The sequence below is a fragment of the Oncorhynchus mykiss genome, chromosome 7 (genome assembly GCF_057628025.1).
Source record: "Oncorhynchus mykiss isolate SJ-2025 chromosome 7, ASM5762802v1, whole genome shotgun sequence".
Taxonomy (NCBI): Eukaryota; Metazoa; Chordata; class Actinopteri; order Salmoniformes; family Salmonidae; genus Oncorhynchus; species Oncorhynchus mykiss.
The window spans coordinates 20,014,548-20,035,835 of NC_143028.1; the positions used below are offsets into that span (position 1 = coordinate 20,014,548).

Sequence of the window (21,288 nt, forward strand, 5' to 3'; positions counted from 1 at the left end):
AGAACAAAAAATGACACGTGATCTAGTTCCCAGACATCAACACTACTAGAATAGAGGCCAAATGAGAAGGAAGTGCAACTCAGTTGAGTTCAATAGGAAGCTGGTCCCATTGGCTTCACAGTCCCGTCCCTTGATCTCAGGGAAATGGACAACGCTGTGGACGCTTTTAAGGAGACTGTAGTGACTGAAGTGACAGTGTTCACTGAGCCTTGATCTGCACAGAATGCCTTTCAAGATGAAAGCACCAGACACACTACGTCATATATTCTTGGGAACCGGCGTGTGGAATCTATTGTAACCCAGTTCATTAACTCTTGAAAGAAAGTCACTGGAACACCTTGAGAGTTTTTGGTAGTTTTCATGGAGACTAGTAAGTACTGTTCCTTTTTATAAACCATATTCCCGAGTTTCTGATTATTATGTTGATAAGTAGTAGAATTCAGCTCTACTCTGATTAGTTAGAATATATTCCTACTCCGACTCTGTTGGGCAGAGGCATTGACGCAGGGATTATTTCATCTGAGATATAAAAAAAAAGGGTTTAGAGATTGTAACTACACCAGCCACAAGCATTTTGTGTGCGATTCGCTCGTTGGCACATTACACATTCTGGGATTACTGCTTAGTCTGTATGTCTTGGTGAGACTTGACAAGGGCTGCGATGATGACAAACTTGGTAAAGAAGCCGGTTGTAACGTTTTAAGCCAGCCATCTTTCTGAGGTCTTAACACACAGGGAGTGCATCCCAAATGGGCCCTGGCCAAAAGTAGTGCACTATAAAGGGAATAGGGTGCCATTTTGGATGCAACCAGAGTAACTCGGGGGGGGGGGGGGAGCGGATTCTGCAAACAAAAGACCAGAGGTAATCTCAGATCTGTGGCGAACAACGCCCGGCTTTTTATCACAATCAGCTGGCACAAAGTCGGCAGATGGCGAGATGCCAGTCATGCCACCCACAACCCAACCTGGTCATCCAGGTTAAGGGATGAAGGACATGTTCCTGGGGATATAGACCTGGGTTCAAATAGTATTTATTTTCTCTCAGAGGTGTATTAGATTGAGCCTGGTGTACCAGATGTGGTACACCAGGCTGGCCGTGCTGCTGCTCCAGTTTCAACTGTTCTGCCTGCGGCTATGGAACCCTGACCTGTTCACCGGACGTGCTACCTGTCCCAGACCTGCTGTTTTCAACTCTCTAGAGACAGCAGGAGTGGTGGAGATACTCTTAATGATCGGCTATGAAAAGCCAACTGACATTTACTCCTGAGTTGCTGACTTGCTGCACCCTCGACGACTACTGTGATTATTATTATTTGACCACGCTGAACATTTGAACATCTTGGCCATGTTCTGTTATAATCTCCACCCGGCACAGCCAGAAGACTGGTTTTTCCTAGGTTCTGGCCTTTCTAGGGAGTTTTTCCTAGCCACCATGCTTCTACACCTGCATTGCTTGCTGTTTGGGGTTTTAGGCTGGTTTTCTGTACAGCACTTTGAGATATCAGCTGATGTAAGAAGGGCTATATAAATACATTTGATTTGATGTGTAGGGTTTTCACTTTTGGGACTATTCGATTGGTGCCATTGCGCCAATCAACAACAAATGCTATTTGAACTCAGGTCTGTGACCACACAAAGAAATGACCATGTCTTGCAGAACCAGCATCCACACACAACACTGATTTATCTAATACAACAGCCCTATATTAACCACACGCTCTCGCAAACCCGCATGCGGCACAGCCCAGTGGGCCATTTAGTCTATCTTAAAGGGCAGAGTGCCGAACTCCCATCACTTCTCCTTGAAAAACATTAGCAGCTAACCAGACACCCCGTCGTGTTCATTACCTCCGTTTTAATTAAATAGCCATTTCAGAGTCTGGTAATGAGTGAACGTGAGGAGAAAAGGCCTCCCTCGCACTTTCCCTCCCCGAATCTGCGGGGGCTGTCTGCATTGCCTTGTGACGTACTGCTGTGATGGTGTCACGAGACCTGGCCGGCTACTTTCTTTTCATCAAAGGAAACCAGGAAACAGCCTTTCAACTCCCTCATATCTTGCGATTGTGGCATTTACTGAATAAGAGGTCAGAGGTCTCACTACACAGGACATCTAGTACAAAGTGCCTTTGCGACTTTTAACAACATTCAGGGACCAAACAAACGTCATCGCCTCCAATTGCTTTGTCTCTGACGGACATTTGTTTTTTTATTCCCCCTGGTGTCACTACGGGGAATATTCCCCGTCTCTTATCAGTATGCAGAAGTGTACCGCTAGCCTCTCTCTTCCCCTCTCTGCAGGTGTGTGAATGGAGCCACTTGCGCCCCAAATGGCACCCTGGTCCAAAGTAGCGCGCTATGTAGGGAATAGGGTGCCGTTTTGTGGTGCAGAAATTGTGTGGGGAGGTCTGATTTATAACGGGCACAGAATGGACGGTAATTGCCATATCCATATAGGAGAGATTTATCGGCTTTATGAGTGGCATTAAATGTAATTAGACACAGCAGAGAGGAAGCATCTGTCGGCCGTCACTGCGTGGCCTACATACTCAAACACAACTTTCAGATAATTTCACCGGCAAACTCGAATAATCCACTATTGTTGCTGTCTGGAGTGCCTCAGTGCGTATCGCTGTTCTCGTACTAACTAGTAAATGTGATGCCTAAGAATTAAATCTCAAAATATCATATATTACTTAGGCTACACAATAGTTTTTGTTTTTAAGTTAATTAATACAAAGGCATGATAGGCTGGGAAGATCCTGCATTTGAGTTATCAAGGAGCAATTTCCTTAACATCAACCTTCAGACCTACTTTTCCCTATGAACATAGGTGTCATTTGAGATGTGGGGTACTACATTATACAGCGAGCGGGTGGTTCTAATCGTAGATCCTAATTGGTTCAAACTGCGTTCCAGCAGGTGTTTATTCCATAAGTCAACACCAGCTAAGGCTATGATGTTGAAATGCTTATTTACTGTTCGATCTCACTGCGCAATCCACTGTCTCATTAGCCCAACCAGGCATTATCCCAACCACTGTCTCATTAGCCCAACCAGGCATTAGCCCAACCACTGTCTCATTAGCCCAACCAGGCATTAGCCCAACCACTGTCTCATTAGCCCAACCAGGCATTAGCCCAACCACTGTCTCATTAGCCCAACCAGGCATTATCCCAACCACTGTCTCATTAGCCCAACCAGGCATTAGCCCAACCACTGTCTCATTAGCCCAACTTGGTCTCCACTGTAAAAAAAAAAAATCATCATCTCCCCTTTCTTTGATAATTATTTTTCTTTGATAATTTTTATGAATATCTCGACTTTATCTTGGGCCTAACAACACTCGTGCCATTATATCCTCCAAACATCGGCTTCTCTGGCATTATCAGTTAAATATCTTACTCCTGAAGTGCACAATGGCAGTAGGTAGCACGTGGGATATAGATGCCTTTGGCTGCTGGCTCACTCCATTTACATTGTCCCGGTCGGCCATGGGATGCGAACCAGCAACCCTCAGGTTAATAGCCATTAACAACGCCACCAACAGCGCCCAAGAGCTGCATTGAAAACTGGTTGAATCTACCAGGTCGCCTACGTCTCGAACAGTCAGACATGTTTGAAGTGGGAGAGGGGAAGGTGATAATCGAGCAGCCAAAAAGCAGGCCTCTCAAGGAGCCGCTACCATGGCAACCGGCTCGAGCCGAGCGCACTCACCAGGGCAGAATGAAGGGTATCTGTTGGCTGCAGCTCTGCGCACTCTGAAACGGCAGTTGTTTGAGTCTTGTTGTTGTGAGCTTAGGTGGTTGAGGCTGTGCGAGTAATTGAATACACGAGAGAGTGCAAACCGTATATACTGAACAAAAATATAAACGCAACATGCAACAATTTCACGATTTTACTGAGTTACAGTTAATATACGAAAGGAAATGTAAATTGAAATAAATTCATTAGGCCCTAATCTATGGATTTCACGTGACTGGGCATGGGCTTATCCATTGGTGGGCCTGGGAGGGCATAGGCCCCACACACTAGGGAGCCAGACCCAGTTTTTCCCCCCACAAAATGGCTTTCTACAGACAGAAATAGTCCTCAGTTTCATCAGTTGTCCTGGTGCCTGGTCTCAGATGATCCCGCAGGTGAAGAAGACGGATTTTGGTGGTCCTGGGCTGCGGTGGTTACACGTGGTCAGCGTTTTTTAGTCCGGTTGGGTTTACTGCCAAATTCGCTAAAATGACATTGGAGGTTAACATTCAATTTTCTGGCAATGGCTCTGGTGGACATTCCTGCAGTCATCATGCTAATTGCACGCTCCCCATGCTACACCTGTCAGGTGGATGGATTACATTGGCAAATGAGAAATGCTCATTAACAGGGTGGAAACAATGTTGTGCACAGAATTTGAGCGAAATAAGCTTTTTGTGCGTATAGAACATTTCCGGGATCTTTTATTTAAGCTCATGAAGCATGGGACCAACACTTTACATGTTGCGTTTATGTTTTTGTTCAGTATAGAAAGTGAGATGAGAATATAGACTAAGAGAGCGAGAGGGTGGGTGAGAAAAAGAGGAAGAGAGAAAGATGGAGAGGTAGGGAGGAAGAGAAGGAGAGATGGAGGGAGGGTGTGAACATGTTGGCGGAGAGAGAACGTTTGAGACCGAGAGGGAGGGAGAGAGAGAGGTATAAAAAAGAAACACCGGTCCCCCTGGCCTTAGATCAGGGGAGGTGGACACTGGTGTTTGAAATGCTAATGCTGGCTGACGGACAGCGCCCACAGTCCCTCCAGTGCACAAAGATTCATCAATGTAACGCCGACACATTTTTCTCACTGAGTCACACACACACAGACACGCTAGGGCGCAGACACTAGCATGAGCACGCACACACAGGCTTACAAACAAACCCACACATATTCACCCAGCTGTACAGAAAAACCCACTCGTATGAATTTGTTCTAAACCGACTTGCCTAGTTAAATAAAGGTTAAATAAATAAATAAACACATGATGAATCAGGAACAGACTTACAAATGTACCAAGATATACGAAATCTGGAGATTCCAAGGGCTGTGATTCTCTACCACTGAATGTTTTTCTATTTTATGGAATAAAAATAAGTTGATGCTGGATAGTGAACAATGCCGATTAAGCCTGTGTGCAAATAATAACTCCCAGAAGTAATCAAATATTGTACATTGTTTCCTATCCAGCATCAACTTATTTTTGTTCTATAGTATTTCATCTCATGATCAAAGAGCACCTCATGGATTAACTGTAAACCAAAGAAGTGCTCCTCTCCTGTGTCTCTGCTGTTCTATTTTAATTGGATTCAGTGAAGCTCATAACCCATTACAAATGATTTAGCGTAAGGTCATATTGGCCCTGTGAGAGTACATGGGTTGTATTCACACTTGGTAGGTTCTCTCCACTGCCAGAATAATCTACCCCAGTATCCCAATATGTGCTGGTGAGCCCTGCATAATGCTAGGGCCTCGTAGGTTTAGCTCAATGGGCTAACACAGTCTTGTCAAACAGTACGAGACACTAAAAATGGAAAGAGGGATATCTAGTCAGTTGTGCAACCGAATGCATTCAACTGAAATGTGTCTTACTACATTTAACCCAACCCCAGAACACACACACATACTTTTCCCAGGTGATTTACAATGTAATTAAAGACCTCTCCGCTCTCATTTTGATCATCTGCCCTCAAACCAATGTCCTGGTTTGATTATTTCCCTAATACTACTCCCCATAAAGGCTAAGAAAGGCAATGAATCCGCCTCCTCCTCAAAGTTAGCCTGACATCCATCGTGTTGTCTTCATTATCTTGGTCCCTCGGGTCAATGTCCCTCAGTTTACATTTACAGGTGGGAGGCACACAAGTGTGCGCGTGCACACACACACACGCGAGCGCATTTGCACACTAGCACACACACACTTTCACACAAACCAATACATACACTCTCACAAACACACACGCTGACAGGATTTCTCTGAACAACACGGAAGGTATGAGTTAGTTCTAATAAACCAGCGTGTCCTCGTTCCAGGAACACACTGAACTGGAATAATGTTCTTTAAGAACTTTTTATGGAGTGAGTTTAGACTCTTAATTTGGTAAATATACAGTACCAGTCAAAAGTTTGGGGACACCTACTCTTTCAAGGGTTTTTCTTTATTTGTACTATTTTCTACATTGTAGAATAATAGTAAAGGCATCAAAACTATGAAATAACATATATAGAATCATGTAGTAACCAAAAAAGTTGAAATCCAAATAGATTTTAGATTCTTCGAAGTAACCACCCTTTGCCTGAATGACAGTTGGAGGGTGTGTCAATGCACCCAGTCACTACAAAGTGTGTCAGACCAGGGGGTTTGGTCAAGACGTTTACACAGATCAGACACGGACAGAGTATGATTAGCTCGGTTTCAAAGGTGTTTTTTAAATAATAAATCAAAAGAAAAGGATAGGTCTCCCCCATGAAACCCTCTCTCCGGGATACAGTCTTCTGGGCTCCGGGTCTTGCTGTATCCTGTCGGCCACACCAACTCAACTCCGTCTTAGCTCGGGTACCGTCTCCAACGACACGGAAGTCACCTTACTTCCCCCAGTCCTCTCCTGTGCGCTGCCCTTCTGGCAGCTTTATGGGGCTTGTACAGCTGGTGAGCAATCGCCCTTGATTACTCACCAACTCTCAATCAGTCCCAATTAGTCCTGGGCGGAGAGCCCGTCGAGGCCTGGCACGTCCAGCAGATGGAGCCATCACCTCGTGTATGCCACAAAAGATACTGGCGTCCTTCCTAACTTATTTGCCGAAGAGGAAGGAAACAGCTCAGGGATTTCACCATTAGGCCAATGGTGACTTTAAAACAGTTTAATGGCTGTGATAGGAGAAAACTGAGAATGGATCAACAACATTGTAGTTACTCCACAATACTAACCTAATTGACATAGTAAAAGAAGGAAGCCTGTACAGAATACAAATATTCCAAAACATGCATCCTGTTTGCAACAAGGCACTAAAGTAATACTGCAAAAAAATGTGGCAAAGCAATTCACTTTTTGTCCTGAATACAAAGTGTTATGTTTGGGGCAAATCCAATACAACACATTACTGAGTACCACTCTCCATATTTTCAAGCATAGTGGTGGCTGCATCATGTTATGGGTATGCTTGTAATGATTAAGGGCTGGAGAGTTTTTCAGGATAAAAAATAAAAGGAATGGAGATAAGCACAGGCTAAAACTCCTAGAGGAAAACCTAGTTCAGTCTGCTTTCAGCAGGACAATTTACAACTCTGGAATGTGCATTTGCGCATACAAATTTGCTTGTGGATTTTGTATTTGTTGTTTACAGAATTTTCAGACTCTCTTTTCCACTAGTTTTATGTTATACAAGCCACAAATGTGGCTATAGTGTCCATATTAGGACAGCCTCAGTCTAAGCAGATGACTCTCCTCTATTTATAGCTTAATTTCCTCCTTTCTTAGATCCCTTTTCTAATTTTCTTTCCTAGATCCCTTTCCTCCTATGATATCTCCCTCCCATTTCCTCCCCTCCTTTGCTTTTCTAGCTTTTTCTAGTGAATGATCCTGAGTGGCCGATTTTACAGTTTTGACTTAAATCTGCTTGAAAATCTATGTCAAGACAACCAACTTGACAGAGCTTGAAGAATCTTGATTAAAAAAAATTATGGGCAAATATTGCACAATCCACACTTTGAGACTTAGCCCAAAAGACTCCAAAGGTATTTCTAACATATCTATCATATACTCAAGGGGGTAAATACTTATTTTATCAAGATATAGTAGTGTTTTATTTTTCCTTTTTCTTCCACTTTGACAGTATAGAGTATTTTGTGTAGATCATTGACAAAAAAAATGATAACTGAATCCATCCAAGACCATAGATCACACACACACACACACAGTCATTAACAAAGCAGTTAAGCAAGTGAAAGCTATAGTGTTGCTATACAGCATTCCAGTCCCCACACACAGACATACACAGAAGTTCCTGGATTCAAATCGGGTTCCAATCGGAATGGTAGGAACCAATTGTGGACATGACTCCCTTGTCCCTAAATGAAATTTCCGCCCCTGGTTCAAATACATGTGTATTTGAAATACTTATTTTCTGTGTATTTGACTATTTTTCAAATCTGTGCGAAAGTATTTGAACGTATTTTTTTTAGGATTTCCTATAAATAGCCTACTATTTAAAACTATTGTGAAATACTTGTTCTATTTAAAGTATTTAAATATTTGTATTTAAAAATGCACAGACAAATACATACCAATCCTTTCAAAGTGTATTTCCATATACATTCCTATATGACTTACTTCAAATGCAAAAATATCAAAATACTTACTTCGAAATGTCTTTGAAAATAATTGAAATACCCAAAATAGTATTTGAAACCAGGTCACACACACACACACACACACACACTGCAGCCCCCGTCAGGTGCCATCAGTGTTACTGTGGGTTTTTGTCACTGTCCCTCCCCGTTGGAGCCAGACTGAGCTTCAGGCTGCAGGGGAACAGCTCTGTGACTGTCTGATGTGACAGTCAGGGCTGCAGTCTGGAGTGGTGGGGAATGTTACTGTACCCTCACTCTGTGACAGCTTAGGCTAGACTCAAACATCAGAGCCCTAGCCTCTAGCCATACTACTGGCCTAAACCTCCCTCTACCCTCATAGGCATGGCACTGACAATGAACAATCAGTCTGCACTGCAGTAACCTTGTGGCGTTCACTGTTGTAATCATATATCATCATCACCATTTGCATACTTTTACCATTCTCGGGGCCACATCGTGGTTTAGTGTGTGTGTATGTGTGTGTGTACACAATCCACTCCTTCTCTCCGCTCTTCCTCCGTAACCTTCCTCTAACCCTCCACCCACACACCTGTTCAGGCCCCAGCTCTCTGGGACACACATATTAGAGAGTAAACATTTCACCATCTCATTACAAGTGGCCACCTCCACACTACCTCCACCCCTGCCTGGCTCTCTGATCTCTCTAAGGCTGTGTCCCAAATGGCAACCTTTTTTATAGTGCACTACTGTTGACCAGGGCCTATTGGGCTCTGGTCAAAAGCAGTGCCCTATATAGGGAATAGGGGTGCCATTTTGGGACTCGGTCCCCTCTAAGGCTCCTGTTACAACAGGCTGCCAGGAGGCATCTGATAGGGCATCCCTCGGGGCCCGGGGCGACTGGCCTGTGTAAGACACACTCAAAGGAGAGCCTGATGTACTGTAGTCACTCCACTGTTCTCCTTCCTGTTCCTAAAGCTAACAAAGGATGCTGTGTGCCCTGGAGACATAGCTACTCCTCTGTGCTAGTGGCCTTCATGGATCTACCCAAACCCGATTACCCTTGATCCGACCCGGGATCCAGAATGTTGTAGTTAAACCTCAGATCCCTGTGTAAAAAAATATGTGAAATACTGACCAGTTCCTAAACAACAAATGCAAATGTCATACATTTACATTTGATTATCTTAAATGATTCTCAGTGGGTTCCCTTTTATCAAACCGAATACGTCAAAATTGCATTGTTAAATAGGCTACTGTTGTGGGAGAGGAAGAGGAGGACTCAGCAGAAAGGAGTGATAGCCTATAGGGTTGAATGCCTTCAACTGAAATGTGTCTTCTGCATTTAACCCAACCCCTCTGAATCAGAGTGGTGCGGGGGGGGCTGCCTTAATCACACAACCCTTCGGTTACTGGCCCAACGGTCTAACCATTAGGCTACCTCCTGCCCCATAGGCTATATAAAGTGAGTTTCTGAAACATGGAGTTGTTTTTTGCTGATGTGAAGAAGAGACTGAATGAAAGTCAGTACAGGGAGGTACAACCAGCAGGCATATCGTCTGTATGGGCCTCATTTATGCACATTTGTGGATACGAAGGAGAAAAGGGTTACCCATAATCTTAAAACCTGAGCGATATTTATTTTTTTATTTTTTTAAATGTGGGCTTGCCTATTTAGTAGGCTATTTTTTGCAATTGTATTTTCTTTCTTTCATTTAAGTTTGCTAACTAATATTCATTTACTTGAGTGATAAGCTATTTGTCAGCATACCCAAGTTTCGGGACTTTCGCTCAAAATAAATGAGACTATAATGCGGTGTTACCGACACATTCTTTCTGATGGTCTTTAATGAAGAAACCTTTTGATTGTGTTCATCTGCTCATGTTGTTGTGTGCATGTGTTATCCTTATGTTGAAAGGCTGCCAATGTATTGATTGTGTAAGGCATGGTATAATAAATATCAGGACAGCTCCTCTCCAATTATGAATGTTTAATTAACTCTCCGGACGGTAAGGCCAACATGTCCTCTTAAATCGCAATTGTTGGAAATGAAATGGGACTGCAGGAGACTCCATCCTTCCTTGGCCTGTTTTAATTTTAGGCTTGCTGGTCAAACAGGCTATATAACCTACCTTTTTTATATAGTTTAAATCAACTATAGGGATGTCATTATGAAAACACTAAGCTGTACACCACAAATAAATTATTTTAGATAGGCCTACAACCAAAAATGCATGTTCACTGCCAGACAAGTCAAACAAAAATTGCTGACTTGCAGGGCAATAAAGCACCTTTAAAAAATATATATATTTAAGTTTCGGATCCATGTGGGTCGGATACAGACCAGACCAAATTTGGATCGATTTCTCTCTCAACTCTGATATGTTTTGGTGGATCTGGTCCACTAAGATCCGAAACAGATTTTTTTAAATGACCGGATCCTGTCATGCTGGAAATTTTCGTATTCAATTTCGGGATCTGAGAAGGTCTCTACTCTGTACCAGCCTGCTTTGCTTAGAAATAATTAGCTTTGAGGCAGAAATGGCTGCCTTGGTGGCAGGTTGAGCCACGGGGAGAGGTGTGACAGTTTGAATGTTGGTTTGTATCACTATTGTTAGTTTTTAAAGTGAAGAGATGGTTTTTGCTCTAGCCAGGTCATAGAGAATGTGCATTCTTTAACTTCCGTGGCCTGGACGTGCTGCGAACCCGTCCTCTTAAAAGATGGATACCACCGCACACTGTCGAACGCTCCTGCATTCAAACCTTTCCCCAGGCAGCAATGGCTTGATAATGAGTGGTACCAGCGTAGTTTGCCACTACCTGAGCACACCTGGTGGCAGCTTGGAAGGATGTACGTACGTGGGCGAGAGGAAAGCTGCTGTTCCTGTCACTTCTTCCTAGCTTCAGTTTAATCGGCGCCGCTGCCCGCAGCCTGCCATTAGGGGTTCGGTCGGGGAGGATGTCGCAATCGATGCTTGATCAAACTGGTTATCCCCTCCCGCTGTCTGCTGTCGCCTGTGTCCTGTCCTTCACGACTGCATTTTTCTTTCTATGAGCAGGGAAAAAATGTACCTTAGGACTAGTTTCGGAATGTTCTCCATTCAAACGTTTAGGTGTGACCGCTCAGGAAATTGTTGCAAACATTAAGCCTACCGTTATAATCAAGCTTTCTCAAACCGAATGAACAAATCTCTTATTTGATATTGTTTTTTTTGTTTTTTTGTTTTTTACTATATATTGCCGCCAACCCAAAGAATATCCAGGATTACAGTTTTGATCATGAGAATGAAGTGGATGCATGAGTCATCTTTCATCTCTCAGTGGATACTAGTTTCCATCATTCTCCCTGAAACGTATATCTGCGTCCACTTTTTTCCTCTAAGGCATGGTGCGCTACTTTTGACCAGAGCCCTTAGCGCCCTAGTCAAAAGGAGTACACTTTATAGGGAATAGGGTGCCATTTGGGACGCAGAGCTCTCTGCGCATCTTCCTTTGTTTGCGAGAGAGATCATGTTGATCCAACAGTACACTCTCTCCGTTTGTTTTTCTCGAAAGAGTTTTTGAGTCGGCACACTCCAGCGAGGAGCCATCTCTTATCAGCAATGAGCTCCTTGCCAGACATAATTTCCTGTGATTTCCAGTTTGAGGGAGGACTCTTTAATTGTTATAAGCCTGTACGAACCTTTTGTGGTGTCTTTTATATTTGGTTATGGCTGTTATTTAATCCAAATCATTTTAAGGAGACGGTAATAAGACATTATAAGGGACCATGCGAGTTTTACAATGCATTATAACCTCATCATAATGCATCACCTGTCAGCATTTTAAGTGCTACCAGATATTGTTTTCATGTTGTCTATGTGTCATCAACGTTTAAAAGAGTACACTGCAGATTAGAGGCAGAGGTCCCGGATACAATAATAATGTACCCTGTTTTGAGAATCTCAACATAGAGATCTATAATGAGGCCAGGTTATGTACTGTGTACAATACACAGTGTGGACTACAGTATGTACAGTGGTAGGGTCTCACTGACTGGTGGTTTTCTTCCTGTGTGCTTCAGGACAAGAAGACCTACCTAGACATCATCCACACCTACACAGAGGTGCACGCCACCGTGCACGGTACCAGCACTGTGCACTTGCCCAGCTACGTGAGAAACTACGGCATCCTGAGCGGCCGGGACCTGCAGTTCCTCCTCAGGGAGACCAAGGTGAGAGCAACACACACACACACACACACACACATATATACATACATACATATATATACACATATACAATATACACGGACACACACACCAGAGTTGAAGAATCCTGCCCTAGAGAGAGGAACCACACTTGCTACGCTGTAGGACTCGGAGGGCATAGGTACCAAGTCATTACTAAGAGCGACGGGATTGCTCATAAAAAAATAAATAATAATAAGATGAGATAGAAGAAAGACTTTATTAATCCCCGATGGGAAGTTGGTTTGTCAGTCAACAGCATGTACACACAGTCACACAAAAAAACACAACAATCAACAGCATGTACACACAGTCATGAAAAAAACACAACAATCAACAGCATGTACACAGTTTGCTCATAATAGCATTCAGCTGAACGCTGCAGAATGTTCTAATACGTACACACACACACTGTGTTTGTTGGGAGTGCGACACCCCCTGTGACTTCACTATGCATCCCAGTGAATGGATGGTTTATGATTTTACACAGTGTCAAGGCGAGTGTCAGGATCTCTCAGCACTTCGTCATTAGTCATAGTGATTTCTCCCAGAGTGCCTCAGCAGGGCCGTATGCTAGCCAGGAACTCCGTTCATGTCATGCCCAGGCCTGCCACTGCTCTTGACACAATGCTACTGCTCAAGGATCACTTCTTCTGAAGCACCTCCAACCACACTGCCTGTTTTCTAGCCACGCAACTCGTCCCAGGTCTGTTTGTACTGTACAGCCCAACGACCCTCTGAAGCTCCAACCAAACTGCCTGTTCTCAATCCAGACAACTGGTCTGTTTGTTCTGTATAGCCCAACGACCCTCTGAAGCTCCAACCAAACTGCCTGTTCTCAATCCAGACAACTGGTCTGTTTGTGCTGTATAGCAAACTCATATGGTGGTGCACACAGACAGATCTGGGGCCAGGCTATACCTGTCCTAAATAGTCTGAAAAGAGGCTGTCAGGAGAAACTGTGGAAAATCCGGGAAATCAAACCAGCAAGCGTCAAGCTTGAAAAGAGAGAGTTATCAGAGATCTTTGGAAGGAGATGGAGAGAGTTAAGGAGATCTTTGGAAGGAGAGAGAGAGGGTGGAGGAGATCTTTGGAAGGAGAGAGAGTGGAGGAGGTCTTTGGAAGGAGAGAGAGGGGAGGAGATCGTTGGAAGGAGAGAGAGAGGGTGGAGGAGATCTTTGGAAGAGGAGAGAGAGGGTAGAGGAGATCTTTGGAAGGAGAGAGAGAGTTAAGGAGATCTTTGGAAGGAGAGAGATGGTGGAGGAGATCTTTGGAAGGAGATGGAGAGAGTGGAGGAGATCTTTGGAAGGAGATGGAAAGAGTGGAGGAGATATTTGGAAGGAGAGGGAGAGAAAGGAGGAGATCGTTGGAAGAAGAGAGAGAGGGTGGAGGAGATCTTTGGAAGGAGAGAGAGAGGGTAGAGGAGATCTTTGGAAGGAGAGAGAGAGTTAAGGAGATCTTTGGAAGGAGAGAGATGGTGGAGGAGATCTTTGGAAGGAGATGGAGAGAGTGGAGGAGATCTTTGGAAGGAGAGAGAGAGAGGGATCTTCAAGATCTTCAAGATCTCCTCATTAACCTGGTGTTTGGAAGCCCGGAGGGAGCGCTAATGAATTGCCATAAATCCAGACCTATTTAGCAGCAGCATTGTGTTGTTGAGATAACAAGAAGAATGAGGACAGGTGTTTTCCAGCCACGCTTTCCTCCCTGCTCCTCTTTATGAATAAAGCATTTACCTGCTAACAGATTGCTTGTGTTAATTGCTCCCCCGAGATTTTTGGCAAAACAACACGGAATACATAGATGCAGTATAAAACAGGGCAGAGGTGGAAGGCACTATAGAATTTGCAATGAACCAGCATTATACTGCCCTAGTATAATATTATATGGAATTGGTGTTGAGACAAGCATTTTGCTACACTCGCAATAACACCCGCTAAACACGTGTATGTGACCAATAACATGCGATTTGATTTGGATGCTTTGGCTGTAGCTAATGGGGATCCTAATTGAAATACCCAATCTCACAAAACATACACCACCTTGCGTTTACAACTGAATCGAAGACCGGGCTCATGTTGAACTAAGGTCCTAATTATCTCTTTGGCAGAATTCAACGTTGTACCTCGAAGGAAGTACAGTCGGCTACGATTCTTGTCCCTCCCGCTCTACAACGCAGTTTGCATGTTTCCTGTGTGGAATGTGGTTTAACCATGGCTTGTTTGCATAGCCAGCATATCCTCCAGACCAGTCGAACGTGTTCGTCTCATCTCCTAACCGTCCAGGATGATATGCATTGGTCTGGAGTAGGGTGACGTTGCCCCTTACACTCTGATCTTGGGTCTGATTTGCATCCCCCCCACTAATGGTTATGGTTAAGATGCAGGGAGGGTAAGCTGACCCTAGAACAGGCTTTATTTGTCCAGTGCACAGCTTAGTACAGTAGCATGCTTGCTTCCAAGCATCTATTCTGTTACTAGGGGGAAACTTCACTCCAGGTTCATGCTATTGCACAAGGGCCCTTCTGTTGAAATAACAGTCCACGGTGATACGTTAGTCTGCTGTATGTAAGTGCTGGATCACAGGCTTTTCTCTCCTAGGTCTCGGCCTTCTTCGTACTGGCGCATATGACCACATTCTTCTTCTGAAGTTGTTCAATTACCGTATTTCATCGGAGGTCATTGTATTCGCTGCTCTTCCCTTTCACATCGCTAGCTGCCTTTTCCTAAGTGGTATCTGAAGCACTTGCAACTAGCCCGGTTGCCTCTCACCTTCTCACCACCACCCAATATAGAGTCCTTCTCACAATATCCATTTAGCATATGCTACGCTATGCTTTTGTATGCTGTGCAATTCTATGCTGTGCCATGCTACACGATCGGAGAGAGGGGGTTTGCTCTATAAATAGCAGCTGTTTGTCAGGCCGGTGGGCTCACTGGGCTGCAGTCTTGCCTGCGAGGAAGCACCATCAGTCAGCCTCTGCTGCCACCTGACGACCAAACGCTGAAAGCTGCAGTCGATACTGTCTGTCCCACAGCTATTCAGTGTTTACATTGGGGTTCTCCGGTTCTGGAGAGCTACTGTCCTGGGACTGCGGGCTTTTGCTCCAGCTTGTCACAAACACACCTGATTTAAGTCATCCTTCTAAGGATTTCACTCTGGACCGTGATTAGCTGAGTTAGATGTGTTACTGCAGGGCTGGAACAAGACCCTGCACACACAGTAGCTGTTAAGGAGAGTCGTGAGGCACAGTGGCTGAGGAGAAGGATGATATGGGTATGGACTGAAGAGAAGGGATGGTATGGGAGAGTCCGTGTACAGCAGTGTTGCCAACAGTGGGCCGAACTCAAGAGACCCTCTGTCTCCCCAGGCATGGCCGGCACTGACCCGGTGGGATCTTGCTCTCGCCGACTCACAGACCAGCCATTGTGGCTGTCGCCGGCCCTCCGCTATAACAACCCCAGCTCCAGCGGCTCTCTTTTTACTAGTGGGGCCTCAGACAAACACATTATTGTGGCACGCTTCACGGGCTCGTCACCTCTGGTTCCAGCATGTCAGAAGAGCCTCTCAGATATTTGCTTTGGTCGTCCAGCTCAATGGGTTTTCTATGATCCTCTGTGTGTACGGAGTCTTTGTTGTGATGATTGGCGGTGGGCCTCTTCTCTCCAGAGACGGGGCCGTAATTTGTGCGAATAGCGTGTTTCATGACAAGAGCAAGTAGTACAGGTAATACAAGTACTGTAGCTACTGTCTCGGTGCCGAGTAGTGCTTGAACGAGATGGGTTAGTACATAAAACATTACACACTTATTTACCGAGTCTGTCCAGTTTCTGCTGGCTTTGCCAATGTTCTGCTTTTCTTTATTGCTGCAACTTAGAATAATAATCTAATAATAACATTAACATAATCACCATTCAGTCACTGATGTTTGATCCCTGGCATGCATAACCGGTCAGGGGTTTCAAACCCATGAGTCTCATGTCCAGAGACCAATCCTAACAAAACCACGGGCCTTACTTCCCCCTCCTCTGGCCATTGTTTTGTCTGTGCACGTGCGTGTGCACGTTTTCACTCTACCGTGTGTGTGTGTGAACTCCGCGTTTAGCCTCTCCTTGGGCCGACAACACACACACACACACACACACACACACACACACACACACACACACCACACTAAAGTGACTGAGAACTTGAGGCTGTGCTTACCAGACAGGAGAAGCCCTCTTTTACGAGCCAGTTTTATAGCCGAAACACTTAGGAATGGTTAAGAACCAATAAAAGCAGGCTGTGTGTGCTGCTGGTGCAGAGCATAAAAAACACAGACAAGGCTGTGGGAATTCTAGGAAGTAAGAGGTGTCTCCTTTTATTTCTCCGAAGAAGATAATATTGTACTTTCTCTCACCCACACCTGCAATAGTTATTTCTTCCTGGCACTGATTCTGCCGATGGGGTCTATTTCAGATAAGAGTCTACTTGCAATAACTGTGATATGTAGTTGTTGTTTCCTGCTAAACTTGAATGCATTGATTGAATGCGTTGATTTGTTAAGTTGTTCTGGACAATAGCGTCTGCTAAATGTCAATGTAAGTGCAATGCTCTTTTTCTCTCCACAGCTTTTTGTTGGCCTGTCCTTCCCCTACGAAGGCCCCGCCCCCCTAGAGGCCATAGCCAATGGCTGTGCCTTCCTCAACCCCAAGTTCACCCCGCCCAAGAGCAGCAAGAACACGGACTTCTTCAAGGGCAAGCCCACCCTGAGAGAGGTGAGATGGCGCCACTCTGCCCAGAGACCCCGGTCAAAGTGTGCGTGTGTGTGTGTGTGTGTGTGTGTGAGAGAGACATAACCTAGTCCTCTATTCACTTCTGTGCTGTTACCTCCCCTTTCTTTTATTCATGACAGGTCCTCTGTAATAAGTCCGTCTGGTGTTTGACGGACAGGGTCTAGTTTGTGGAGCGTGTGCACACAGTTCGTTCTTCATCTGTGATGTGACTCGACTTCAATGCGCTCCTATTGAAGTGAACTACTGTGTCATGTCTGTTTAGATTCTGTCCTGTGTTTTCTGTTTTTAGCCTGCCAAAGGGACTAAGGATTTAAAAAAGAACGCTCTACTTATTAGCTGACTAGCCAATTCAGCCAATCTGACTTCAGTATTGTCTGGATAAGAGCATCTGCCAAACCTACTAAATGACTCAAATATAAACGTGAATAAATAATCAAACGTATATATTGTGTGTTTTCTTCAGCTTGCCAAAAGTATTTTTTTATGGCAGTCGAAGAAATTCAATAAAAATGTGTTCCCATGCAGTTGACCTCCCAGCACCCGTATGCTGAGGTGTATATTGGCCAGCCTCACGTGTGGACGGTGAACATCGACAACCCTGCGGAGGTGGACAGAGCCATCCGCTCGATCCTCAGTCAGAAGGTACACACACACACACACACAATACATGTTTCCCTGCTTGCATTCTCTCTTTTCTATTCTTTTAGCATAGTCTGAAATGAAAACTCTCCCAGTCTCATTCCCTAAAGCCTCGGGTGCACAAACGATTGTACCAGTCAGGGAAGCAGAGAGCGTGATCACAAATTCCAAGGGGGCTCGATTAGAATAGATGAATAAGAGGAATTCACAGAGAGAGGAATTGAGAATAGCAAAGTGAGAGCTTTTCTTTCTCTCTCCCCTTACTGGGCCCGTGCATATTTAAGTCCAGGGTCAAGCAGCCCTCGTGGTTGTGTCCCCCAATAGCACCCTATTCCCTATATAGTGCACTACTCTATGGGCTCTGGTCAAAAGTAGTGCGCTATGTAAGGATTAGGGAATATGGTGCCATTGGGGACACAGACCTCGTGTGCTTCTGCATGGGTGCCCGAACAATGGGTTTGTTCATTAGAGAAGGCTACTGTGTCTCGTATGGTTTCTGACCGGTGTCCAGACCAACAGCCCTCAGCTTAATTTTCTCTCTCTGGATGTGCCCCAATTTGCACCCTGTTCCCTTTTTATAGTGCACTACTTTTGGGCTCAGGCTCTGGTCAAAGGTAGTGCATTATATAGGGAATAGGGTATGATTTATCATGCACCCTTTGTCTCCGCTCTCTACGGCTGAGAGCATCGAATGTTATTCCACCAATCACAAATTGATCTCAAAGGTTAGTTGACCAATTACAGAGTTTCACAGTAGCGTATCTGAAGTTGTTTCGATGGAACAAGGATCCAGCTCAGTAGTTTGTCTCATTGAGTTTTGCTCTGTTGACTGCAGAACAAAATGACTATAGTGTGTGTGGAGTTCTCGCTGATATCCTCGGTGCTACTGTAGGTAGTTGTGTATATATTTCAGGAATGTGTCTGTCTAGAAGACCTCAGTCAGGGTTGGAGAGTTTTGAAGCGCACACACGCACACATACCCCTCTTTCTTTTTTTCATTCATTCTTTCTTTTTTCTTTTTTTCTTTCCCTCTCCTCTCCTCTCCTCTCCTCTCCTCTCCTCTCCTCTCCTCTCCTCTCCTCTCCTCTCCTCTCCTCTCCTCTCCTCTCACTGACCCACTACGGTACCTGTCCCACCATAGACACCAACTCTTAGCAAGCTGACTGGCATTCTACAGCCTATAAAGTGCTGTAGCCTGACTCTGTGTTTTCCATCCTCAGATCGAGCCCTACCTGCCCTACGAGTTCACCTGTGAGGGGATGCTGCAAAGAGTCAACGCCTTCATTGAGAATCAGGTACGGCCTCGCTATAACTGTCCTCTCCATTCTCCTGGATAGCCGTCAGAGCCTTTACACACTATTGTGCCGACCCTAACTCTCATTTTTTTGGCTCGCTTTTCCAGTAAGTACAGTTCGGTACAAGATCAGCATAGTTTTGTTACAGACTGCTTATGTCTGGCGTGGTCTAGGCAGGGCGTGGCTAGCTAACTATGCCTCTCTGATGGCTTCGGCGGACTGGCGCCAGGGCCCGTATAAACAAAGTATCTCAGAGTAGGAGTGCTCGGATCAGTTTTACAGCATCATAAATAAGAGGGGTGACCTGATCCTAGATCAGTATTCCATCTCTGAGACGCTTCTTGATTACAGGCACAGGTATATTAACGGGCCAGCTTGGCTCCCCATTAACGAACTGAGCCTTACTTTCTTTCAATATTGTCCATTTTAGTATCTTAGTGTGGAAAGGGTGTCAGAGCCTCTGGAGTATTCTACAGTGCACTTTCACTGGAAAAAAAGGATCTCCGTCCTGTTTCAGGTTCGAGCCAAAATGGCCTCTCCTTCTCCTACCACCTCTCTATTTGTCATGCCCATGCATACTATATCTCCTGTCTTGCAGGGTGTACCATCTTTCTATAAGGTTCTTATCTCGGTGTTGACTTTGTAGCTACTGATGACAGCCCGCAGCTGCTTCTCTCTTCGCCGACTGTGAACAGATTGGGTTCCGAATGTATCTTTTTAGCAGAGTTGTAAAGTTGGAAGGGGTGACAGACTTGGCTCTGTGTCCGTTGCTCCCTCGGCGTCTCCCTCCCTCTCTCCCTCTGCATCTGTCCTGCTGCACTTTGTGACAACTGCTGATGTAAAAAGATTTTAAAAAAGGGCTTTCTAAAATACATTTGATTGAGCCTGTCTGCATGAAGAGACGTCCCTATGCACACTTGTCATCTCCCAAAAGGGTCCTATGCCAGCCGTGGGAAATAGGTCTCAGGAGAAATGTCACTTTACACACCGCGAACAAACAAGCTGTCAAATAGTGTGCCGTCTGCCCTATCGACGGATGTTGCTACAACAATGGCTACAGTGCAACCACAATATGAGCTGTTGTCATTCTTTTAATGCTACGGTTCCACGTTCTATCTGTCATTCACTCGTTCTTGTATTTTGACTATTCACGACGGATTGTGAAATGACTCTCGTATAACTCTCCGGTGTTCTCTCTCCCTGTCTCTCTCCCTGTCTCTCTCCCCGTCTCTCTCCCTGTCTCTCTCCCCGTCTCTCTCCCCGTCTCTCCCCGTCTCTCTCCCCGTCTCTCTCCCCGTCTCTCTCCCCGTCTCTCTCCCCGTCTCTCTCCCTGTCTCTCTCGCTCTCTCTCTCGCTCTCTCTCGCTCTCTCCCTCCCCGTTACCCTTCTCCCTCTCCCATCTCCCCCATTTCAACCCTTTCCTCTCTCCCTGTCTCTCTCGCTCTCTCTCTCTCCCTCCCCGTTACCCTTCTCCCTCTCCCATCTCCCCCATTTCAACCCTTTCCTCTCTCCCTGTCTCTCTCGCTCTCTCGCTCTCCCTCCCTGTTACCCTTCTCCCTCTCCCATCTCCCCCATTTCAACCCTTTCCTCTCTCCCTGTCTCTCTCGCTCTCTCTCTCTCCCTCCCCGTTACCCTTCTCCCTCTCCCATCTCCCCCATTTCAACCCTTTCCTCTCTCCCTGTCTCTCTCGCTCTCTCTCGCTCTCCCTCCCCGTTACCCTTCTCCCTCTCCCATCTCCCCCATTTCAACCCTTTCCTCTCTCCCTGTCTCTCTCGCTCTCTCTCTCCCTCCCCGTTACCCTTCTCCCTCTCCCATCTCCCCCTTTTCAACCCTTTCCTCTCTCCCTGTCTCTCTCGCTCTCTCTCTCTCCCTCCCCGTTACCCTTCTCCCTCTCCCATCTCCCCCATTTCAACCCTTTCCTCTCTCCCTGTCTCTCTCGCTCTCTCTCGCTCTCCCTCCCCGTTACCCTTCTCCCTCTCCCATCTCCCCCATTTCAACCCTTTCCTCTCTCCCTGTCTCTCTCGCT

The 21,288-nt window shown here is 45.3% G+C and overlaps 1 protein-coding gene across 1 annotated transcript in view; it reads left to right on the top strand.

Moving 5' to 3' along the window:
* The window catches only part of LOC110527561 (alpha-1,6-mannosylglycoprotein 6-beta-N-acetylglucosaminyltransferase A), a 117,138-nt gene that overhangs the window by 91,228 nt on the left and 4,622 nt on the right, over positions 1 to 21,288 (top strand). Inside the window, exons 12-15 of the mRNA XM_021608927.3 lie at positions 12,389 to 12,538; positions 17,164 to 17,310; positions 17,854 to 17,970; positions 19,188 to 19,262. Of these exons, the coding sequence (XP_021464602.1) occupies positions 12,389 to 12,538; positions 17,164 to 17,310; positions 17,854 to 17,970; positions 19,188 to 19,262 (489 nt within the window). The remainder of the gene's footprint in view (positions 1 to 12,388; positions 12,539 to 17,163; positions 17,311 to 17,853; positions 17,971 to 19,187; positions 19,263 to 21,288) is intronic.